Source organism: Bufo gargarizans, chromosome 9 (genome assembly GCF_014858855.1).
Source record: "Bufo gargarizans isolate SCDJY-AF-19 chromosome 9, ASM1485885v1, whole genome shotgun sequence".
In the NCBI taxonomy this organism is placed as follows: domain Eukaryota; kingdom Metazoa; phylum Chordata; class Amphibia; order Anura; family Bufonidae; genus Bufo; species Bufo gargarizans.
In genome coordinates this window covers 88019754-88046170 of record NC_058088.1, presented here as the reverse complement: position 1 = coordinate 88046170, position 26417 = coordinate 88019754, and the positions used below count along the sequence as shown (strand labels likewise).

The 26417-nt window shown below is 43.3% G+C and overlaps 1 protein-coding gene across 2 annotated transcripts in view; it reads right to left on the bottom strand.

Annotated features, from left to right (window-relative positions):
- SMARCA1 (SWI/SNF related, matrix associated, actin dependent regulator of chromatin, subfamily a, member 1) overlaps positions 1-26417 on the bottom strand; it is a 177436-nt gene that overhangs the window by 29854 nt on the left and 121165 nt on the right. For both annotated transcript variants that reach the window (XM_044306187.1, XM_044306186.1), the window contains exon 19: positions 13910-14032. In XM_044306187.1, coding sequence (XP_044162122.1) covers positions 13910-14032 — 123 coding nt within the window. The remainder of the gene's footprint in view (positions 1-13909; positions 14033-26417) is intronic.

The window sequence follows — 26417 nt, the reverse complement described above, 5'->3', positions numbered from 1 at the left end:
TTGATCATCATTATAGAATATTTTATTAGACACTGATAATAGAAACTGCTGCACACTCTAAGATCGTGCTCAATACATTTTTATTGCTTTTTCATTATTTTTTTTTAGGGGCAAATCAGATTATAGGCAAACCTGTTAGGTCAGCAGACCTTCTTCAGGCCACCTGCATAAACGCCATAATATATTATATTAAGGGCTCATTCACACGGCCGTATGAATGGATCCGTGCCCGTTCCGCAATTTTGCGGAAGGTCTGCGGATCCATTAATTTCTATGGGCCCTCAAAAGAGCGGACAGCACCCCGTGTGCTGTCCGCATCCGTTATTCCGTAACGCGGCTCCGCAAAAGATAGAACATATCCTAGACAAGAATAGGCATTTTCTAGTATGGTTGCGGCCATGTGCGGTACGCAAATTGTGGAACGCACATGGCTGGTATCCGTGTTTTGAGGATCCGCAAAGCACTACGGCCGTCTGAATGGGCCCTTAGTATAATGAATAATATGCAAAAGACAACATTCTTACAAAATAAAATACAATAAGGGTAAAAGTGCACATCCATCTCTAGTGTATCGCTGCAGTCAACTGGACTAGATCCGAGTACAGGTACAAACGGGAAGATAACCTTACTAGCGTCATAACAGTTACACAACTCTAGTTCTGGTCCATTTCTTTTTTAAATTTCCCCAGAAAACCCATTTAGATGTTTTTGCTAATGTTTTCTGTTTCATGTTACCATGCATTAAAAAGGGATAACTGCCCCAAACTTCCCCTGAGAAAGGGCACATACTCTAAGCTTATATCCTGAAATAAATCTAGCAGAGCAATTGGAAAAATTAATAGGGAGATATCTGGATCCACGTGATGTGCAGGGCTGGTTCTAGATTTGTTAGAAAGGTATTGTCATGTACTATATGATTGCTAATTTAAACTTTAAAACTATTTTTTTTTTTCCATTAATAAGCCTTTTAAGGCCTCTTTCACACTTGCGTTGTCTGGATCCGTCGTGTACTCCATTTGCCGGAATTACACGCCGGATCCGGAAAAACGCAAGTGAACTGAAAGCATTTGAAGACGGATCCGTCTTCAAAATGCGTTCAGTGTTACTATGGCAGCCAGGACGCTATTAAAGTCCTGGTTGCCATAGTAGTAGTGGGGAGCGGGGGAGCAGTATACTTACCGTCCGTGCGGCTCCCGGGGCGCTCCAGAATGACGTCAGAGCGCCCCATGCGCATGGATGACGTGCCATGCGATCACGTCATCCATGCGCGTGGGGCGCCCCGACGTCACTCTGAAGCGCCCCGGGAGCCGCACGGACGGTAAGTATACTGCTCCCCACTACACTTTACCATGGCCATGGTAACCATTCAGAAAAAGCTAAACGTCGGATCCGGCAATGCGCCGAAACGACGTTTAGCTTAAGGCCGGATCCGGATCAATGCCTTTCAATGGGCATTAATTCCGGATCCGGCCTTGCGGCAAGTCTTCAGGATTGCTGGCCGGAGCAAAAAGCGCAGCATGCTGCAGTATTTTTTCCGGCCAAAAAACGTTCCGGTCCTGAACTGAAGACATCCTGATGCATCCTGAACGGATTTCTCTCCATTTAGAATGCATTAGGATAAAACTGATCAGGATTCTTCCGGCATAGAGCCCCGACGACGGAACGCTATGCCGGAAGAAAAGAACGCAGGTGTGAAAGAGCCCTAAGTGTGTCTTTTGGATACAGTATTTTGATTGTATTGCATTATTTTGGTACAGACACTGGATACTTCACACACAATCTCTTCTTTGTTGCTAAACAGAGGTAGGTAGGTGGCTGCATCTGTGCTGTCATTCATTGAATGCTGCCACGTTTGCCAACCTTTGCTTGTCTTGAGCTCAGCATACCTATCCTCATAAAAAACTGTAGAAAAAAAATGACTATGTGCACTCTTGCATTTAGTGCGCATCATCCTCTTACTATTCCCTCACTGGGAGATAACAGTTCTTACATGTTCAGACTGAGTGCATTAGCGGTACTGTAAATCGTGCCACTACTGCTAAAAGCAATGTTCTCACCTCAGTAAGTGGCATTTATCATGTAGAGAAAGTTAATACAAGCCACTTACTAATGCATTGTTTTTATCCATATTGCTTCCTTTGCTGAGTGGATTTTCATGGATAAAGACCACCCTGTCATCCATCAGTGGTAGTCGTGCTTGCACAATATAGGAAAAAGTACCAGCCTATGTACGCTCCTGCAGTCCGAGCCACAAGAGAGGCTGATGCTTTTTCCTAAAGTGTGCAAGCACGACCACCACTAAGGGATTGCAGGGTGGTCTGTAACCATGGGAACGAGCAGTGTATAATTTGATGGAAAAATGAATCCAGCCAGCAAAGGAAGCAATATGGACAATAACAATACATTAGAAAGTGCCTTGTATTAACTTTCTCTTGATAAATGCAACTTACTGAAGTGAGACAACCCCTTTAAGGGCTCATGCCCAAAAGCATAAGGGCCCTGTGCTGTGGACTGCAAAAAGCAGTCTGCAATGCACAGGCACTGGCCATGTGCACTCAGTTTGTGGATGTGAACCCATTAACTTGAATGGGTCCGCGATCCGCAAGATACAGCCAAAGATAGAACACGTTCTTTAACGGAGCAGAGGCACGGACCCGAAAGCCCACAGAAGGGCTTCGTAGTGCTTTCATGGGCTTCCGATCTGTGCCTCCGCTTCGCAAAAGATAGATGAAGTCCTATCTTCAGTTGTAGCTTGTGGATTGCGAATCCATTCAAGTCAATGGGTTCGCACCTGCACCACAGTGCCCTTACCTTCGTGGTTATGATCCCTAAAGGAAATGTTTCTTTCCACAGGCTGACTACTTGGAAAACATTGTGGAGCAAAGGTGTCAACCCTTATTTTGAATTTGTCCCTATCTCTTTGTCCCTGAAGCTTTAATGTAAATTTCCAAACTGCCTTTGTCAGAGAAGATAAGATTTTTACTATTTTTCAAAACTGAAAATAGACAAAAATAGTCTTGCAGAATCATGGTCCATGTTCTCCTGAGCACCAGTGGAGGATATGAACTCAAATTTTTGTACTTTTACAGACAGAGTAGAGGGAGACGGTTTCTAACGCCTTCTCTAGGCCCTGCAGTAAGTTGCCCAAAACCCTCTAATTTTCCCAAACCTATGGTATCACATGTGCTCGCACTGGACGCCCTCTGGGACACAAGGTACATTTTTCTCTTTGGATTTCTTTATAGGACAGAGCTGAATTAAGGAATATGTAAGCTTCATTTCTTAAGTTCCCATTCCTTTCAATCTTAACAATAAATGATCGCTGTATAAAATGGATATTACAGAAAGCGTTATTATTATTGTGTTATATAATGTACAGTGTTCTGTGAAATGAAGGGGAATCTGTTCGTCACAGAATTGAAGTGAAATAATGAAGGAAGGGAATCTATAATAACATGCAATTCTGAACCCTGATTGTCTTTAACCACCTCCCGACCGCTGTACGCACCGATGCGTCCGGGAGGTGGTTGATTAGTTCCTCCTGGACGCATCGGCGCGTCCTCTCGCGAGACGCGAGATTACGTCACAGCCGGCCCGCGCATGCGCATCGCGGGCCGGCATTTCACTGCAGAGTATTTCGTCAGCAGCCTGCCGGCCACGATCATTGGCTGGCAGGCTGCTGATTTTCAAAAAAACCAATCAGCAGCCATTTAACCCCACATATTAGTAAATATGATGGGGTTATATGGCTGCTGTGCTCCTCTGCTCCTTCTTTTGGTCGGTTGGTTCCAGCAGAGGAGCAGAGGAGCACATCATTACTGTGAGTACCCACTACAGTACACTTAGCCCCCAGATCACCCCAATTAACCCTTTGATCACCCCTTTTATCCCCCCCTGTCAATCACTAGTGAAAGGAAAAAAGTGATCAGTGCAAACTGTCACTTTTTTTTTTCACTGGTATTGACCGTTAGGTTTCAGTATAGTTTAGGCCCCTTGGTTAGGTAGTTTAGGGATCGGTTAGCGCCCAGCCCACCGCACCGCAGTCCGTCATTCGCTGATTAGCGTATCGCTAATCAGCATTTGTACTTTTATAGTATCTGGAAGTGATCAAAACTGATCACGGTCAGATCTATAATTGTACTAGTGTCACTTTAGTTCGCTCTCCACCCAAAACGCAGTGTTTGCCCGATCAGGCCTGATCGGACGCCCACACCCGCCCCACCGCAGTGACAAAAAAAAATATTTTTTTTTGATCGCTGCACATTCACTTTACACGCACTGCGGCGATAAAAAAATCAGTTTTGATATTTTTTATCAACCGCAGCAGCCTCCGGTACTTCGCTAGCCTCCCATTTGTAAGACAGGCTTGCTTTTTTTTTCTTGGGTAGTCTCAGGGAATACCCCGAAATTTAGTTGCCCACATGTCTAACAGGGGGTATTCTTCTGAAGAGGCCTACAGGCTTCTGACCCAGTCGGATGAGGAGTGGGAACCCTCATCTGATGAATCCAGCGGGTCAGAATACGAACCTGTAGAAAGCAGTGGCTCTCTGACCCAAAGTTCGGACGAGGAGGCTGAGGTCCCTGATAGCACCAGGCGTACCCGGCCCCGTGTCGCTAGACCGCAGGTTGCGCAGGATCCGCTTCAAGAGCAGCAGAGTGGGGCTGGTGCTGTCGGATTATGTGGTGAGGCATACACCAGCAGCCCAGCCCTTCCTGGACCTAGTACCAGCACTGCCGTACAACCTGGTGAAGTAGCGAGCACCAGAAGGGCAGTTGAAGCTGGTACGGTGGCACGTGCAGTAGTGACCCCGTCGCAGCCACCGCAAAGACGTGCCCGTAGAGCCCCTAGAATCCCAGAGGTGCTGGCAAACCCTGATTGGCAGTCCCCAACTTCAGCCGCACCCGTAGTTTTCCCTTTCACCGCCCAGTCTGGAGTTCGGGTTGAGACAGCTCAGATCGATTCGGCCCTGGGATTTTTTGAGCTGTTCTTGACTGCGGAGCTTTTAGACTTAGTCGTGGCAGAGACAAACAGGTATGCCACACAATTTATCACCGCTAACCCGGAAAGCTTTTATGCCCAGCCTTTCCGGTGGAAACCAGTCCAAGTTTCCAAATTTAAAACTTTTCTGGGCCTCCTCCTCAACATGGGCCTGACAAAAAAGCATGAATTGCGGTCATATTGGTCCACGAACCCGATTCATCACATGCCCATGTTCTCTGCTGCTATGTCCAGGACACGATTTGAGGTCATCCTGCGTTTCCTGCACTTTAGCGACAACACCGCCTCCCGTCCCAGGGGCCACCCTGCTTTTGACCGGCTCCACAAAATTCGGCCCCTCATAGACCACTTCAACCAGAAATTTGCAGATTTGTATACCCCAGAGCAAAACATCTGCGTAGACGAGTCCCTGATACATTTTACCGGGCGCCTTGGCTTCAAACAATACATCCCAAGCAAGCGCGCCCGGTATGGGGTCAAATTGTATAAGCTCTGTGAAAGGGCCACAGGCTATACCCACAAATTTCGGGTCTATGAGGGAAAAGATCAGACCCTGGAGCCGGTCGGTTGCCCTGACTACCTGGGGAGCAGTGGGAAGACAGTTTGGGACTTGGTGTCACCCTTATTCGGCAAGGGGTACCATCTTTATGTGGACAATTTCTACACAAGTGTGGCCCTCTTTAGGCATTTGTTTCTAGAACGGATTGGCGCCTGTGGTACCGCGCGAACTAGTCGCGCGGGCTTCCCCCAACGGCTCGTTACCACCCGTCTTGCAAGGGGGCAGAGGGCCGCACTGTGTAACGAAGAACTGCTCGCGGTGAAATGGAGAGACAAGCGTGACGTTTACATGCTCTCCTCCATTCACGCAGACACGACAATACAAATTGAGCGAGCAACCCGTGTCATTGAAAAGCCCCTCTCAGTCCACGACTATAACCTCCACATGGGAGGGGTCGACTTCAATGACCAGATGTTGGCTCCGTATTTAGTTTCCCGACGCACCAGACGCTGGTATAAGAAGGTGTCTGTATATTTAATTCAATTGGCTCTGTACAATAGTTTTGTTCTCTACAGTAAGGCTGGGAGAACTGGATCCTTCCTCAAATTTCAGGAAGAGATCATCGCGAACCTCCTGTATCCAGGAGGTTCCGTGGCCCCATCCACCAGTGTAGTTAGCCGTCTACACGAGCGACACTTCCCCAGTGTCGTTGCTGGTACCTCAAACCGACCGCCACCCCGAAAAAAATGTCGTGTCTCCGAAAGTACCACACACAGGTACACCTAGCATAGGGATCACATCTCACCAGGATAGGCACACAGGGCTATTAGGGCCCATTCACTCACTGCTGCTGCAAACGTCTCCTTTCACATGGGACAAAGTGCATAACGCACTTCGCCACATCTTTGGGCGATTTGCGCTTTGCACATTGACCCATGGGGAAGGAGAGGTTTGTTCTATAAAGGTAAAAAAAAAAACAAAAAAAAAAAAAACAGGTAAGCAAACAGGTTAATGTTTAGTTCCAAAAGTTAAAGTTACATGTTCTGTTCCAAAGTTAATAAAATTATTGCGTTGTGGCCTGGTTTTTTCTTTTTTTTTTTTTTTTGTCTTTTTACCTTCCAGGTGGACCAACCGATCTACTAGCTGCAGCACCGATGTGCATTCTGACAGAAGCATTGCGCTGCTGTCAGATTACACGCAAGTCGGTGTATGCGGCGCTGCAAGACGGGATTTTCTCCTCTGCAGTGACAGATACGTTTGCCGAGGCATACGAGCTGAGGAGGAGGCGGCGTTCCTATGCTTTGGCAAGCACTTTGTATATATATATATATATATATATATATATAAAAAAAAAATCCCGGCAATGATTTATTCATCCACATCGATTGATGCGAATGGAGAAATCTGGTTTGCCAGGGCATACGAGCTAAGTGGGTATGGATGTAGGGCGGAGCTCCTATGTCCTGGCAGACGCCTTTCCCCTCCATTTTTTTTTTTTGGCAGAGATTTTTTCATCCACATTGATCGATGCGAATGAAGAAATCTGTGCCGTTCATTTTTTTCTTTCAGCCCAGAGGCTGAACGGAAAAAAAAATCTCATTACCTGTATGCTCAATATAAGGAGAATAGCAGAAACTCCTAATGCTGGCCATACATGTAATGATTGCGGAGACCCTCAAATGCCAGGGCAGTACAAACACCCCACAACTGACCCCATTTAGGAAAGAAGACACCCCAAGGTATTTGCTGAGGGGCATATTGAGTCCATGAAAGATTGAAATTTTTGTCCTAAGTTAGCGGAAATTGAGACTTTGTGAGAAAAAACAAAAAAAAATCAATTTCCGCTAACTTATGCGAAAAAAAAAAAAATTCTATGAAATTGCCAGGCCCCTCATTGGATACCTTGGGGTGTCTTCTTTCCAAAGTGGGGTCACATGTGGGGTATTTATACTGCCCTGGCTTTTTAGGGGCCCTAAAGCGTGAGAAGAAGTCTGGGATCCAAATGTCTAAAAATGCCCTCCTAAAAGGAATTTGGGCCCCTTTGCGCATCTAGGCTGCAAAAAAGTGTGACACATCTGGTATCGCCATACTCAGAAGAAGTTGGGGAATGTGTTTTGGGGTGTCATTTTACATATACCCATGCTGGGTGAGATAAATATCTTGGTCAAATGCCAACTTTGTATAAAAAAATGGGAAAAGTTGTCTTTTGCCAACATATTTCTCTCACCCAGCATGGGTATATGTAAAATGGCACCCTAAAACACATTCCCCAACTTCTCCTGAGTACGGCGATACCAGATGTGTGACACTTTTTTGATGCCAAGGTGGGCAAAGGGGCACATATTCCAAAGTGCACCTTTCGGATTTTGCAGGCCATTTTTTACACATTTTGATTGCAAAGTACTTCTCACACATATGGGCCCCTAAATTGCCAGGGCAGTATAACTACCCCACAAGTGACCCCATTTTGGAAAGAAGACACCCCAAGGTGGTCTGTGAGGGGCATGGTGAGTTCCTAGAATTTTTTATTTTTTGTCGCAAGTTAGTGGAATATGAGACTTTGTAAGAAAAAAAAAAAATAAAAAAAAAAAACATCATCATTTTCCGCTAACTTGTGACAAAAAAAAAAAAATTCTAGGAACTTGCAGTGCCCCTCACGGAATACCTTAGGGTGTCTTCTTTCCAAAATGGGGTCACTTGTGGCGTAGTTATACTGCCCTGGCAATTTAGGGGCCCAAATGTGTGAGAAGTACCTTGCAATCAAAATGTGTAAAAAATGCCCTGCAAAATCCGAAAGGTGCACTTTGGAATATGTGCCCCTTTGCCCACCTTGGCAGCAAAAAAGTGTGACACATCTGGTATCGCCGTACTCAGGAGAAGTTGGGGAATGTGTTTTGGGGTGTCATTTTACATATACCCATGCTGGGTGAGAAAAATATCTTGGTCAAATGCCAACTTTGTATAAAAAAAATGGGAAAAGTTGTCTTTTGCCAAGATATTTCTCTCACCCAGCATGGGTATATGTAAAATGACACCCCAAAACACATTCCCCAACTTCTCCTGAGTACGGCGATACCACATGTGTGACACTTTTTTGCTGCCAAGGTGGGCAAAGGGGCGCATATTCCAAAGTGCACCTTTCGGATTTCACCGGTCATTTCTTACACATTTTGATTGCAAAGTTCTTCTCACACATTTGGGCCCCTAAATTGCCAGGGCAGTATAACTACCCCACAAGTGACCCCATTTTGGAAAGAAGACACCCCAAGGTATTCTGTGAGGGGCATGGTGAGTTCCTAGAATTTTTTATTTTTTGTCGCAAGTTAATGCAATATGAGACTTTGTAAGAAAAAAAAAAAATAAATAAATCATCATCATTTTCCGCTAACTTGTGACAAAAAATAAAAAGTTCTATGAACTCACTATGCCCATCAGCGAATACCTTAGGGTGTCTACTTTCCGAAATGGGGTCATTTGTGGGGTAGTTATACTGTTTGGGCATTGTAGAACCTCAGGAAACATGACAGGTGCTCAGAAAATCAGAGCCGTTTCAAAAAGCGGAAATTCACATTTTTGTACCATAGTTTGTAAATGCTATAACTTTTACCCAAACCATTTTTTTTTTGCCCAAACATTTTTTTTTTATCAAAGACATGTAGAACTATAAATTTAGCGAAAAATGTATATATGGATGTCGTTTTTTTTGCAAAATTTCACAGCTGAAAGTGAAAAATGTCATTTTTTTGCAAAAAAATCGTTACATTTTGATTAATAACAAAAAAAGTAAAAATGTCAGCAGCAATAAAATACCACCAAATGAAAGCTCCATTAGTGAGAAGAAAAGGAGGTAAAATTCATTTGGGTGGTAAGTTGCATGACCGAGCGATAAACGGTGAAAGGAGTGTAGTGCCGAAGTGTAAAAAGTGGCCTGGTCATGAAGGGGGTTTCACCTAGCGGGGCTGAAGTTGTTAATCAGCAAATGCAATTTCTGCATTCATATTTTGCACATACCAGTCTTACTAAAAAAGGCTGCCGGAGCAGGATGCAATGGCCTCTTAAATTTGTTGCATTTGTGATCTCCATGCGCCAGAAACTGAAATCTATGCCTGCTAGTGCATTCAAACAACGTGTACAACACAAACTCACTTAACACCGCTTTATTAAATCTTCGACACATCATAATGACATGTCAGGCGTTTTGATCAGTTGTGGTTTTGAGACTCCCACTGTTCTCTAAAATGACGGGACAGAAACGCTGTGCTCTGTTGTCCTCAGGGAAGGTTGGTTAGCTGTGCATGGACTCACAAACTTCTATAAGTCGGTACACTGCTAATCCTGGTCACCATAGCCGGCAGGTACCTGCTATTTTAAAAAGCAGACACCCGAGCTAATGTACACGATCGACGATAACGTTGAGCACACTCATTTGACCTGTCAGATGCTGTGGTCAAATGTAACTAAAGCAAATGGGAGCTCTAAAACCTGGAAGAGCACGCTCCTGGGTGTGCAATGGTCAATATTTTTTTTATTATTGCATTGTACTAATTTTGAGCCCTTTTCTCTGTACAGCCTTAAGATTCTCTAGTAGCAGGCTCTGTATTTTATTATAGCTAAATTCTTATCTTACTGATAAGAATGTGGTTGAAAATAAGTGCTTATAACCTTTTAGTAATTTAGAGATAAGGTTTATTAGATGATTAGCACGAAGTGAAAGTATGATTCACACAACTAGACCCTTTGTAACAGAATGGCTGAATATTTTTAATAAAGACCAATTGAAAAATTATTTTTAGCCCAAAATGAGTAGAATGCAACCATTAAAAAATTGCCCCTGAAGGTGTACATAGCCTTTAAGACTGCCTGTGTTTTGAGAGCAGCTTCATGGGCCACAGACACAATGGACAGGAGGGGACCTCATTGACTTGTACAAAGGTCAGGAGGGAGATGATAAGCTGTGATGTCACCTATGCTATCTATATAGAGGTGTTAGGGTACTTTCACACTTGCGTTGTTTGATTCCGGCAGGCAGTTCCGTTGCCTGAACTGACTGCCTGATCAGGCAAAATGTATGCAAACGGATGTCATTTTTTCTGACTGATCAGGCATTTTTCAGACTGATCAGGATCCTGATCAGTCAGAAAAATGCCTGATCAGTCAGAAAAATGCATTGCAATACCGGATCCGTTTTTCCGGTGTCATCAGGCAAAACGGATCCGTTTTTCTTTGTTTTTTTCATTTTTAAAGGTCTGCGCATGCGCAGACCGGAAGGACGGATCCGGCATTCCGGTATTTTGAATGCCGGATCCGGCACTAATACATTCCTATGGAAAAAAATGCCGAATCCGTCATTCAGGCAAGTCTTCAGTTTTTTTCGCCGGAGATAAAACCGTAGCATGCTACGGTTTTCTCTTTTGCCTGATCAGTCAAAACGACTGAACTGAAGACATCCTGATGCAAACTGAACGGATTACTCTCCATTCAGAATGCATGGGGATATGCCTGATCAGTTATTTTCCGGTATAGAGCCCCTGTGACGGAACTCTATGCCGGAAAATAAAAACGCAAGTGTGAAAGTACCCTTACTTGTCATTGTAGTTCTGCCTGTAGTGATAATGATAAGGCTAGTGAAAAGTCACCTATACAGAACAGGAAATCATGACCTATTATCAGACCTAGCGGCCAGTGTGAAAACTGCAGAATTACATACCGTATTTTCCAGCGTATAAGACGACTTTCTAACACTAGAAATTCTTTTTAAAAGTCAGGGGTCGTCTTATACGCCGGGTATACTCAGATCCGATGGTATATTCTAACCCCCAGGAGTTCCCATGGTGTTGGGGACGCTTGCCTGGGGGTTAGAATATACAGGGCCCTGCCGCTCAGAGGAGTATACATTTATTGACTGTAATCCGTAACTTTAACTTTAAATCAGCGCTCATCTCTTTACTAGGGTACCTTACTCTCAGCTCCGGTAAAAAGCAGTACGGGCGGTGCTCACTCACTGACGTCACGCGCATGTTCCTCCCACTAGGTGGCGCAGGCGCGTGACATCAGTGAGTGAACGCCGCCCGCACTGCCTGTTACCGGAGATGAGAGTAAGATTATAGATACCCAAGAGATGAGTGCTGATTTAAAGTTAAAGATTACAGTTAATAAATGTATACTCCTCTGAGCGTCGGGGAGGGGAATCTGTGGATGGCACTGTTATAGGGAGGGGGATCTGTGGATGGCACTGTCATGGGGGGGATCTGTGGATGACACTGTTATGGGGAGGGGGATCTGTGGATGGCACTGTTTAGGGGGGATCTGTGGATGGCACTGTTATGGGGAGGGGGATCTGTGGATGGCACTGTTATGGGGAAGGGATCTCTGGATTGCACTGTTTAGGGGGGATCTGTGGATGGTACTGTTATGGGGAGGGGGATGTGTGGATGACACTGTTTAGGGGGATCTGTGGATGACACTGTTATAGGGAGGGGGATTTGTGGATGACACTGTTTAGGGGGGATCTGTGGATGACACTGTCATGGGGTGGATCTGTGGATGACACATATAGCATAAGATGCTATATATTGTCATCCATAGATCCCCCCATAGCAGTGTCTGTCATCCACTGACATAACAATGTCATCTACAGATCCCCCTCCCCATAATACTGCCTTTCACAGATCCCCCTCCTCATAACAGTGCTATCCACAGATCCCAGTCCCTGGACTGGAGAAGATCGTCTTGAAGACAGGGAGGGCTGGGCATTCAGGGGTAGTCTTATACGGCGAGTATAGCCCAAACCCTATATTTTAAATCGAAAAGTTGGGGGTCGTCTTATACGTCGGAAAATACAGTAGATTATTCAATATATATAGTGACATGGAAAAATGAAAAAACAAAAACAAACAAAAAACCTCACCAAAAATTCTAAAACATTATGTTACAATTAAAAACGTGATTAAAACAGTAGGTCATTTTCTGATTAAACACTCCCTTTAAGGTATTGATGGCTACACAGAGCGGCTGTGCTGCAGTTTGGAGTACCACGTGGCCATATGAGCTAGATCAGTATCATATTAACAAATTAGAACCGCGTTGTTTATTCGGTCTTCTTTGCTAGTGGCTGCTCGGTAACCGACAAAACTGTGTAGCCACTAGCAATGAAGACCTAATAAACAATATGGTTCTCCTTAGTTAGTATGATGCTGCTATGGCTTGTACGGCAGCAGGGTACTCTGCCACAAGGAGGCTATAGGTGGACACTGGCTGCATGGTCAGGCTTAAGGGTATAGTCACATGCAATAGATATACTGCAGAAATTTCTACGATTGAAAATTAGCTCTATTCATCTGAATAATAAAGTTTTTTGTGAATTTCTACAAGCCCTGTTCAGATGAATGGGAGAGCCACAGAAATTTCTGTAACAAAGTTTACGTATGTGAATAGACCCTAATTTTTCTAGCTGACAGAGGAGTTTCACAGGCAGCAAGAGACAACATGTGACCAATAAAAGACAAGTATTTTTACCCATTGTGAAAGGAGGCAGTACATGATTGAACAGGTAGAGGATATAATCCATAAGTGTTTTATTGTTCGTGTATATTTTGTGTTCCCATAAATGCTCAGCGTACACAGAGTACATTGCAGATGCTGAGCGAGCGTTTTTAAAAGTAGAGGCTCCAAAGAACCTTTTTCCTGCCTAAAGAGGAACATGATATTTATAGAAGAGGTGCATACAGTAATACTTATACGGTAATTCCCATCTTGTAAAGTGATGGCAAGATACACCATCACTTAGTGGGTATCCAACCTCTTTGACCCACCATCGATACTGAAAATGAATGTGCCATGGCACTACTTTACTACTGTGTCCCCTTAATTATTTGTCTGGCTGTTGAGGACATAGAGTTGACAACAGTTTCATAAGCAGTCAGGTGGCTGAGAGCGCCAGTATGCAGGGAAAACTTAGACAAGAATGTAGTAATAAATCAGCATCGGGACCCCTTCATTCTTAGGATCAGTAAGGGTCTTGGAGGTCAGAGTCCCACCAATAAAAAAATGATATTCCCTTACTTTACAAGATATGGCTCATGCACATGGGCGTAGCCGTTTTTGCTGTCTGCAAATTGCGGATCCACAAAACATGGATACCGGCCGTCTGCGTTCCACATTTTGCAGAACGTCCGGCCTATAATAGAACAGTCCTAGCCTTGTCCATAATGCGGACAAGAATAGGACATGTTCTATATTGTTGTGGATGCCACGGAATGGACATACGGTGTGCTGTCCGCATCTTTGGAGGGCACACTGAAGTGAATGGGTCCGCATCCGACCCGCAGAAAATGCGGATCAGATGCAGCCAAAAAATACGTTTGTGTGCATGAGCCCTTACTGTTATAAGTTTGGAGGTAAGTTCTGTAGACCTGTGTGAGAAGTGTCTCCTTTTCTTCTGACTCGGCAGCTCCAAGTGGCTCGGACTCATCAATCTTCCTCTGTTCTTCTTTTTGTACCTGAGATGCATTTGGGAGGTCTGAATTCCTAGGGACCTGAAATCAGAAGTCAAGATGAGAATAAGCTGTGGAGGAACAATGTTATTATACATTCCCACTCATATCAATCTTACTTTACAACACGCGCTACAGAAATTGAGCCGGCTAAAGCCGATAAAAGGATTGATGGACTTCACCATGCAGCATTTGTCACACTGAATAACACTGCAGAATAACACTGCAGCTGTTCTAATAACTGTGCATTAGAAATAAGAAAATTTTGGAACTGTGGCAGATAAGTAGCACTCTTTACAGCAATGCTCACACATCACTGAATCGTACCAACCATAAATTATGAAATGGAACTTAGTGATGGCAAACATCAGCAGATTTCTTGCTTATTAATAGTCTGCAGTATAACCAGGCAAATAAAGCTAGCAATGTGTGCAATGCAAGATATGTACCGTAAATATATACACATACAAGCATGATAAAATACCGTCTACCCAGAGCAGAAATAACAGCTGGTTTAATGCACATTTAAAGTCTTGGAATATTAGTGTTGATGGGTCTCGAGTAAACGATAAACCCCCATCATTTTGCCAGGTAGCAGTTATAAGTCGTCCTGCAATTCCCTATTCCTACTTAGAGTAAATACCACTTTGTTCTGAAATGTTCATCATCCCATTTCTGATCTCAACAGCCATGTTTTTTCATTGCTTTTGCTGTGCGCAGGAATGAATGAGATATGCAGCAGAATGACTCGCCTCACGCGGAAACAGAAAGAAGTCTCAAGAAGATGTAGAACGAGGTACAGCAGCATGGTTTAGGGGACAGATTTGGCATTTAGCAAGCTGCGGTCCTCACTCAATGGGGCTAATTGTTTAATTGCAGATTCCCTTCTTGGCACAGTCTGAAAATACGCAAATTAATAATCCTCAGGCATACGGACATCAGCGTGGCTGTTTCTTTGTGGAAATCTGCAGCATCAACAAGCCCTCACATTACATCCTCAGAGTAGGACATTAATATTAGATTCGACACCCAGAACCCCTGCCAATCAGCTGTTTGAGGAGGCCACTGCGCTCACTCCTTGCAGCTTACCAAGCACAGTGCTGTCCAAGGGATAGCAGCCGTGCTTGATATTGCAGCTAACTCCCATTCAATTGAATGGGACTGAGCTGCACCTAGGCCACGGGACTGATGAACATGACATCATTGGCCTAGGAAGAGGTCACGGAGCTCACCAGAGTGCGTGGCCTCTTCAAACAGCTGACCCCCATTGCTGGTCTATCCTGAGGATATGCAATAAATATCAGAATCTCAGAAAACCCCATGTGATAAAACTGTCTGTCTGCACCAACCACTATGGGGAGCTCAATGCATAGGAATGTATACAGTTGCCAATGACTTCTAGGTATAAACTCTGTTACACACATACATTAGTTGGCACTCTATTAAAAACTTTATTCTAGGTAGGATGTAAGTATTGATTTTGTACACCCTTTTGTACACCCTGGGGTGTGTGTCATGTGTTATAACGTGGTAGACAGCCATGTGTTATAGAATGACCTACTCAGTGTCTGTCCGTCCCCCATATTGTATTAAAGGCCAGTGATGATTATTTACTTTTTACTATTTGATTTGTGAGGAATCTCAACATCAACAGCACATAGCCGCAGGAGGGAGACTATGACCTAAAACTTGCCTAAAGTGGACCAAGTGTGGACAAGGAGACCAGGATGGCGCTACCCCTGACGAAGGCACGCCGAAACGCGCGCTGGGGTAGCGCCATCCTGGTCTCCTTGTCCACACTTGGTCCACTTTAGGCAAGTTTTAGGTCATAGTCTCCCTCCTGCGGCTATGTGCTGTTGATGTTGAGATTCCTCACTGGGCCTATCTTACCGTTTTGCTGGTCCTATACAACCTTTGTATTACTCTTTTGGTCAGCATATTATGCACTATAGCTGTAGCCGGTTTTTCTTACTGACCTTTCACTTGCCTTATATCTTTTTCCATATATTTGTGTTACATCTGGTCATTGTACCCTGTATATCTTTCTCATGACCTTACCAATTTTGTACTATGTACTGTGTGACCTGTGTGTTCATCCAGGGTGGCGCTTTTCTTCCTTCCCCTGCTCCCTCTACCCTGTCCATGGCATCATTTGTATGTGTGTTTTTAATTATGTCTTTGATACAATAAAATATTTCTTCATTATTATTTCTTTGGTATTCTGAGCTCCTTTTCTTTTCCTTTGTTATTACACTCGGAGCTTGTACCGGGTCACCTCTTTTCGGGTACCCCATTACAGTTATATTGTGTAGGCACTGTCCTCCATTTGCTTTTGCGATACCCGGGGTCTTCTCTTTTTCTTCAGTGTGGATATAAGCCTAAGAGTGCCACCTCTTCCAACTGATGCATGTTAGCCCTTGGACAATGACAATTTAGAATGTGGTATGTTACTTTCATTAAAAGAATAAAACCAGACATAACAGAATAATAAGACATAATCTAACAATAAACATCTCAATGTAAAGCTTGAACTTGAAAATTCAAGCAGGATGAACGCCAGCAGTTACCAACACACCGCACAGGTAAAAACAACCATTGATTTTGTAACTAGGAAACCGTAAAAATACATTTTACGTCATAGAGGTTATACTGAGAGCAGAATTACAATGAAAAGCATGAAGGCTCTGCATTTATTCACCCTGAGACTTTGACCAAACATCTTAAGACACGGCAAGGGACTTAAAGAGGACCTATCACAAGGGGGAAATAGAAAAGCAAGGGCCTAAAAGGTACATCGAATTTTAGATGGATATGAAAAGTAAAGGCAGTCAGTAGCTTTTTAAAATAACTACTCTGTTTTCTGTTCTGGCACTTCTGTGGTGCGGTGCCAACTTGTGGATAGCCCCTCTATGCATTTCTTCAGAACAGTCCAACTATAAACAAGCTTATGTGCAAGTCACTGGAGCCTGAACATGCTTTCTTATCCCTAAATCCTAAGATCTAGTCAAAGGAGTATTCCTGTAGGTACAAGTAGATATCCCCTATCCTGTGGCATTTGAAAGCTGCTTTCCAAAGGGCATACATTTAAAAACAGATCTGACTTACCCTTATTGACTCTGTTCACACTCTGCATTACAACACTGGTTGTCTTAGTTCTCATTATATGTGGACAGTGATGCATCTATTTCTATTTCATACCAGACTTTCTAGGTATCTATTGGTTTTGCCAACATACCTTGCTATTTAAACCAAATTGGTGATATATGTTTCTATGCTATGACTAAGTGTATTCTAATTGTGTTATGTGTCCTAAGATAAAATAAACTTGGAGTCTTAGCGTCGTGCAGATTCCCCACAATTTTGGATGGAAAGTGATCATCATTCGAAGACCAGCATCAGCATGCAGGTAACTCTCAGGTAAACCAATCCATATGAGCAAAGCTAAAAACATCCAGACACAAAGCAAACATCGGGTTCACACGCTTCAGCGAGCTACCTTAATTAGACATAATAAGCTCACGGCTGCAACTAAATTTAAAGAGATTCGGAGCTGGAACCTTACTTCACCAGGAGGGAGATTTCCTTATTTAATATTCAGAAATTAAATCATGCCTCCAATTAAGGCCATTGGGGTACCTACTAGCCAAAATAAAAATCCAGAACAACTCAATCATGCTTGATCTGTATCTGGATGTTTTTTATAGGGGTTTCCTGAAAAGATAATGATGACTTATCGTTAGGATAGGTCATCATTATCAGATCAGTGGGGGGTCCATGTCCAGGCATCCCCTCCGATCAGCTGTATCAGGAAGCTGCTGCGCTCACTGGAGCTCTGGTGAACGATGCAGGCTCCCAGCAGCTTTCCGAGGACAGCGCTGTACATCGTATAGTGGCAGTGCTTGGTATTGCAGCTCAGCTCATTCATTGACTTGAATAGGGCTGAGCTGCAACTAGGCCATGTCAACGATATACAGCAATGTCAGTGGCTCAAGGCCTCCTCTAACAGCTGATCACCGGGGTTCACAGGTTTGGCACCACCACAGATCTGATACCTGTGACCTATGCTGTGGATGTCATAAACATATTTTCTTGGACAGCCCCTTTAACTTTTGAGGGTAAGGAGTAAGACAGAACTCCCAGAGTGGCTGACCCGCAGAGGAGATCATACTTACCTTGTCTCTGCCACTGGGTTCGGTCTCTGACGCTCAAGGGCCGGCTCTTTCTCTCCCTGCCACAGTGAAATTAACATCCATCGACCAGTGACCGCTGCAGCCAATCACAGGCTGCAGCGGTGACCTGCTCCCCTTGTGTCACAACAACTGATTCATGTGTTGCAAGGGAAATAGGTCACTGCTGCATCCTGTGATTAGCTGCAGCAGTCACGTGCCTTGTGTCGACGAGGGTGGCATGGAGGGGAAGAGCCAGCCCAGGAGCATCAGAGACCGAACCCAGTGGCGGGGACCAGGTCAGTATGATCACCACCGTGGGTTGGCCACTCTGGGAGGTCTGTCTAAATAACCCCTTTGATAAAAGTGACACTTTATTTGGACTCTGATTGGTGCTGTGCTGGAATTGTTGCTCATATTAAAAGGGTTTTCTAAGATCTTAATAATGATGACCTATCCTCTGGATAAGTCATCGGTATCTGATCAGTGGGGGTCCGACAGCCGGGACCGATCAGCTGTATGAGAAGGCACTGACACCCCTGTGTGCGCCACGGCCTTCTCCCTGCTCACCAAGAACAGTGCCATACATTGTATAGCATTCAACAACCTTTTACTTCTATGGGGATGAGCTGCGCCTAGGTCATGTGACTGATGAACATGTTGTCACTGGCCTAGGAAACCCTGCGAGCAGGGAGAAGGCTGCAGTGCTCCCAGGAGCGCTATTACCTTCTCAAACAGCTGATCCGTGTGGGTCTTAGATGTCGGACCCCCAGGAATAATATACTGATGACCTATCCTGAGAATAGGTCATCAGTATTAAAATCTCGGAAAACCGACAAGGACAAAACATTGCAGTTTTCTAATATTTTTGACATGCATACAAACAAATGTAATAAAGCCAAATGACTATAAATCAGGATGGCACCCAAGATGTGCCACTAGTCTTCTCATTGCTTGGTGAAAGCTCTGATCATGGTGGGGGAGGTGCTGGGTGACACTACATTGTATGGTTTCCTGGTGTGGAGAACTGGCCGTGATCAGCATGTGAAAAGGATCCCGGGGGCAGACAGTATAGTTGCTTTGGTATCGGAAGCTGCGTGTGTTCTAATCAGTGGGAGGCTTAGACTGGGGGTGAGATACCTGGCACTAATATGCAAGTAGAATAAATGCCAATCATCCTAGGGCCCAACATATCAGAGTAGATCAGGACCCCTCTATACCTAGCATAGGAGATATGCTATATTTTCCCTAACTCTGAGATTTATTTTACTCACTTACATAGTGCTGACATTTTCTGCAGGGCTTTACAGACATTTACAGATCTCACAAGTTTTTAATCTATGCGGATGAGGATTGTGGGAGTATGACGCTGCGACGCTACATATGCTGGTGACTGTGTGGCAACTTTATGGGTCATTCATATAAATAGTTGAGTGCCTGTTTTCAAGTGGCAAGTTTGAATTATGTGTTTATTTTTCTTTCTATAGATTTAGCAATATTGTGTCACTAGATGTCTATCCTATATATTTATATGTACAGTATGGCCAACCAGTGGATGTGCATGGTTTGCAGCCTGTAAAGGGTTTTGCTAGCATGTAGTTATGATGTGTTGAATTAGTTTCATGAGAAATTGGAGTCCCTAACCAAATTCAGGCAAAGGTTATGGCGGACACATCTCTACGTGGCCTTTTTAAACATAGCATAATTTCTATCATCAATTTATCAACAAAACTTTAGTACACCAAATTTATGTCACAGAACTTACCTGAACAATAAAGGATCTTCTGCACTTTAAATCCTCAGAAACAGGTGCACTGGGCTGGTTCTGGTATTGCAACCCATTTAAATGGGTTGTGCAGTCTACAGATATTGATGACCTATCCTCAGGATAAGTCATCAACATCAGACTATAGGCGGAGGGGTCTGACTCCCAGCACCCCTGCTGGTTAGCCTTTTGAAGGGGTTGCGGCTCTCCAGTTAGCGCTTTGTCTTCTTCGATTTTGTGGTGGTGCAGTGTAATTACAGCTTTTCACCCCAGTGAATGGGAGAGGAAGGTGTAAATTACACTGCACAACTGATACAAGGAAGATGGCGTGCAGGCAAAAACTGAAGAGGACCCAGCTCTCACAAGGGTGCTGCAGCCTCTTCCAAAAGTTGAGTTTGCTCAACGTACAACTGCTCACAGACATAGGTAGGGGTACAGGAAAATTGGTAATAGATACCTTTGTCCCCACTTTTAATCAATGGAGTGCTGTAGAAATAAACTTTGAATGCTGCTCCTGCAAGTGAATCGGGGTTAAGGCCACAGGCTGCAGAGCTTCATGCTCAGTGTATGAGCACACAGCCTCCTCTCTGCTGTAACAGCTGTATCATCCAACCAGGAGACCACTAAAGCGGTCACAGCTGAGTGGAGGCTCACACACTCAGCACTTGTAGGAGAAGCACTCAAAATTACAGAACACCATTGATTAAAATCAGGGACAGGGTTATGTATTACCTCCTATCCCCTGCCCCTATCTGTGTCTGTCAGTAGTTTTGCATCAACCAAACTGCTGACAGAATCCCATTAAATGCATGAAAACCTGCCCGATCGTTGCAGTGCAAGCCTGGTCTAAATGTAGCAGTATGGGCAAAGTAATAAAGTAGAGATGAGCTTCCCTGTTTGCCGAGTTGATAAAATACAGTAATTTCAAGCTCCAAGTTTGGCACGCTATAAAGAGCATAAAGAGCAGACATTCACTAATGGATTCATAGAGCAGTGATGGAGGCAAAAAGTGCCTGATTGTTAAGGGGACAAAAGGGATCATCCCAGATTTCGGGAGAAGCTGCTTACGCCGCTATTTCTGTGGTTCCCAGAGACTTCATTGGAAAAGTCTGCATGTAAGCAGGACCACCTCTCTGCACAAGTGTATGGAAAAGCCGGTGGCCAGGAATCAGCCAACAGGGGTTACTGGATTCCTGTTCTCCAAATGTTCCCAAAGGTTGATATGCCATAAACCTTGTAGATATGCCACGTTACGCCTAAAGTGGGAGCACTCCACAAATAGATATTTCAGCCTGGAGCATGAAATAAAAAGCCTGCTTTTATGGACATTTCTGTTACCCCTACAAAACTTTGTAAAATTAACCTTTCAGGTCTGGGAGAGTTTAAAGGGGTTCTGCAGTTTGTTTAAACTGATGATCTATCCTCTGGATAGATCATCAGCATCTGATCGGCGGGGGTCCGACACCAGGGCCACCCGCTGATCAGCTGTTTGAGAAGGCAGCAGCGCTCCAGTAGCGTCACGGCCTTCTCACTGTTTACCGCAGGCCCAGTGACATCATGACTAGTATCAACTGGCCTGGGCGCGGCTAAGCTCTGTTCACTTGAATGGAGCTTAGCCCCGCCCAGGCCAGTTGATACTAGTCGTGACGTCACTGGAGCTGCGGTAACCAGTGAGAAGGCCACGGCGCTCCTGGAGCGCCGCTGCCTTCTCAAACAGCTGATCGGCGGGTTTCCCGGGTGTCGGACCACCGCTGATCAGATGCTGATGATCTAACCAGAGGATAGATCATCAGTTTAAACAAACTGCAGAACCCCTTTAAGCCATTCAGACGGGTTAAGTTAACAAGTCTCATAACCCATAACCCAGGCATATGAATATAAAGCTGGAATCCTCACCTGTGCTTCTATCTCCGAGAATATTGCCTTCTTGTGAGTGTTCCATAGAAAAGATCAGATTTAGTATTACAGAATAATATCTTTTATGGTACTTTATGTAAGATTTGTTGCCTTTATTAACTGTGTTCCCTCTAAAGGGAACTGGGAAATAAAAAATGTTATAGCAGATATATATAAATGTCTGCTACAATATCGGGACCAATAATACAGTTAAATCTAGCAAGAGCAACTTAAAGAGGTATTTTACAGTTGCAAGAAAAAGTATGTGAACCCTTTGGAATGATATGGATTTCTGCACAAATTGGTCATAAAATGTGATCTGATCTTCATCTAAGTCACAACAATAGACAATCACAGTCTGCTTAAACTAATAACACACAAAGCATTAAATGTTACCATGTTTTTATTGAACACACCACTGTAAACATTCACAGTGCAGGTGGAAAAAGTATGTGAACCCTTTAATAACTGGTTGAACCTCCTTTGGCAGCAATAACGTCAACCAAACGTTTCCTGTAGTTGCAGATCAGACGTGCACAACAGTCAGGAGTCATTTTTGACCATTCCTCTTTACAGAACTGTTTCAGTTCAGCAATATTCTTGGGATGTCTGGTGTGAATTGCTTTCTTGAGGTCATGCCACAGCATCTCAATCGGGTTGAGGTCAGGACTCTGACTGGGCCACTCCAGAAGGCGTATTTTCTTCTGTTTAACCCCTTAACGACCCAGGATGAGAATGCTCGTTCTAAATCGCCAGCACTTAGCACTAAAGGACAAGCGTTCATTCTGCAGTCGTTCCCCACCCCCCTCCCCCCCCCGCGTGCAGTCCCGCGATCAGCAGCAGAGATCCGGCGGTTACTGACAGCCGGATCCCTGCTGCATCCACCAGCATCGGCGATAACGCCGATGCCAGTGGATTAAACCGCTGCTGTGGCGGGGACTCAATTGTTGCAATGGCAGTCCCAAGCCATTCCAAGGCTTGGGGCCTGGCATGTACGGAGGCCTAGGAGGCTCGGCTGGGTCTCCTAGGCAACTGTTAGCGTCTTACAGTGTAAGACACTAACAGTTTAATACAGCACAATACAGATGTATCGTGCTGCATTGAAACAGGGATCAGACCCTGTAATGTTGAAGTCCCAGAGTGGGATAAATAATAAAGTGAAAAAGTTAATAAAATTAAAGTTTTACAAAAAACGTAAAAGTTTCAAGTAAAAAAAAAAAGCATCCTTTTCCAAAAATAAAGTAAAAAAATAGTAAAAAAAATAATAGGGAAAAGACATATAGACATTAGGTATCGTCGCGTCCGTATTGACCAACTCTATAAACATATCACTTGACCTAACCCCTCAAATGAACACCGTAAAAAATAAAAACTGTGCTAAATAAACAATTTTTTTGTCACCTTACATCACAAAAAGTACAACAGCAAGCGATCAAAAAGGCGTACGCCCACCAAAATAGTACCAATCTAACCGTCACCTCATCCCGCAAAAGATGAGCCACTACCTGAGACAATCGCCCCAAAAAATGTTTTAAAAATGATATTATTGTGTTAAACTTACATAAATAAAAAAAAGTATACGTATTAGGTATCGCCGCGTCCGTATCGACCGGCTCTATAAAAATATCACATGACCTAACCCCTCAGATGAACACTGTAAAATTAAAAATAAAAACGGTGCTAAATAAACAATTTTTTGTCACCTTACATCACAAAAAGTGTAATAGCAAGCGATCAAAAAGTCATATGCACCCCAAAATAGTGCCAATCAAACCGTCATCTCATCCCGCAAAAATCATACCCTACCCAAAATAATCGCCCAAAAACTGAAAAAACTATGGCTCTTAGACTATGAAAACACTAAAATATGATATATTTTGTTTCAAAAATGAAATCATTGTGTAAAACATTTTAAAAAAAGTATACATATTAGGTATCGCTGCGTCCGTATCGACCGGCTCTATAAAAATATCACATGAACTAACCCCTCAGATGACTCCCACATACCTCACAGCATTAATCTACATGGATCCTGCGTCCATCTGACCACACCCTGCACAGTATTTTCTCGGTGTATCTTTTTCCTTTATCATATATCCTACATGATCTGATTTTTCTCCATCCTAAGACGTCTGTGGAATGTTCCTTTATGTGTCAACCAAGCTATGTATCCAGCAACAAATTGGATTACTATATATATGTACATAAGAAAAAATTATTTCTTTTTATACAAAAATATGTATTTTCAGTTGTTTTCATACCAACTCATGTTTTGCACCATGTATTGTTTCAGATAAAAATATGTGACCACTGATGAAGGTCTGAAATGACCGAAACGTCTGGTCTTAATACACTGTTTGTACCAAGGATCTAATTGGGCTTTTTTGGATGAAACTACAGCAAAAACTTGAAAAAATAAAAAAGTTTGAATGCAATAATCCAAATCTGAGTGCCGCAATTTTCATTTTATATTATACTAACCACTCAGATGAACCCCACAAAAAATAAAAAACTGTGCTAAATAAACCATTTTTTGTCACCTTACATCACAAAAAGTGTAATAGCAAGCGATCAAAAAGTCATATGCAGCCCAAAATAGTGCCAATCAAACCGTCATCTCATCCCGCAAAAAATGAGACCATACCTAAGATAATCGCCCAAAAACTGAAAAAACTATGGCTCTCAGAATATGGAGACACTAAAACATGATTTTTTTTTGTTTAAAAAATGAAATCATAAAACTTACATAAATAAAAAAAAGTATACATATTAGGTATCGCCGCGTCTGTGACAACCTGCTCTATAAAAATACCACATGATCTAACCTGTCAGATGAATGTTATAAATAACACAAAAAACCTGTGCCAAAACAGCTATTTCTTGTTACCTTGACTCACAAAAAGTGTAATATAGAGCAACAAAAAATTATATGTACCCTAAACTAGTACCAACAAAACTTCCACCCTATCCTTAAGTTTCTAAAATGGGGTCACTTTTGGGGATTTTCTACTCTAGGGGTGCATCAGGGGGGCTTCAAATGGGATATGGTGTAAAAAAAAACAGTCCAGCAAAATCTGCCTTCCAAAAACCGTATGGCATTCCTTTCCTTCTGCGCCCTGCCGTGTGCCCGTACAGCAGTTTACGACCACATATGGGGTGTTTCTGTAAACTACAGAATCAGGGCCATAAATATTGAGTTTTGTTTGCCTGTTAACCCTTGCTTTGTAACTGGAAAGAAAATATTAAAATGGAAAATCTGCCCAAAAAGTGAAATTTTGAAATTGTATCTCTATTTTCCATTAACTCTTGTGGAACACCTAAAGGGTTAAAGAGAACCTGTCACCGGGATTTTGTGTATAGAGCTGAGGACATGGGTTGCTAGATGGCCGCTAGCACATCTGCAATATCCAGTCCCCATAGCTCTGTGTGCTTTTATTGTTAAAAAAAAAACGATTTGATACATATGCAAATTAACCTGAGATGAGTCCTGTCCCTGACTCATCTCACGTACAGGACTCATTTCAGGTTAATTTGCATATGTATCAAATCGTTTTTTTTACACAATAAAAGCACACAGAGCTATGGGGACTGGATATTGCAGATGTGCTAGCGGCCATCTAGCAACCCATGTCCTCAGCTCTATACCCAAAATCCCGGTGACAGGTTCCCTTTAACAACGTTTGTAAAAGTAGTTTTGAATACATTGAGAGGTGTAGTTTCTAGAATGGGGTCATTTTTCGGTGATTTCTATTATGTAAGCCTCACAAAGTGACTTCAGACCTGAACTGGACCTTAAAAAGTTGGTTTTTGAAAATGTCTGAGAAATTTCAAGATTTACTTGTAAACTTCTAAGCCTTCCGTCCCCAAAAAATAAAATGTCATTCCCAAAATGATCTTAACATGAAGTAGACATATGGGAAATGTAAAGTAATAACTATTTTTGTAGGTATTAATATGTATTATAGAAGTAGAGAAATTTTGGGCAAATTTTGTATTTTTTTATAAATAAAAAAGTTTTTTTTTTTACTCTATTTTACCAGTGTCATGAAGTACAATATGTGTCGAAAAAAACAATCTCAGAATGGCCTGAATAAGTCAAAGCGTTTTAGTTATCACCACATAAAGTGACACTGGTCAGATTTGCAAAAAATGGCCTGGTCCTGAAGGTGAAAATGAGCCCGGTCCTTAAGGGGTTAAGCCATTCTGTTTAATTACTTCTATGCTTTGGGTCGTTGTCCTGTTGCAACACCCATCTTCTGTTGAGCTTCAGCTGGTGGACAGATGGCCTTAAGTTCTCCTGCAAAATGTCTTGATAAACTTGGGGTTTCATTTTTCCTCCGATGATAGCAATCCGTCCAGGCCCTGACGCAGCAAAGCAGCCCCAAACCATGATGCCCCCACCACCATACTTTACAGTTGGGATGAGGTTTTGATGTTGGTGTGCTGTGCCTCTTTCTCTCCACACATAGTGTTGTGTGTTTCTTCCAAACAACTCAACTTTGGTTTCATCTGTCCACAGAATATTTTGCCAGTACTGCTGTGGAACATCCAGGTGCTCTTGTGCAAACTGTAAAAGTGAAGCAATGTTTTTTTTAGACAG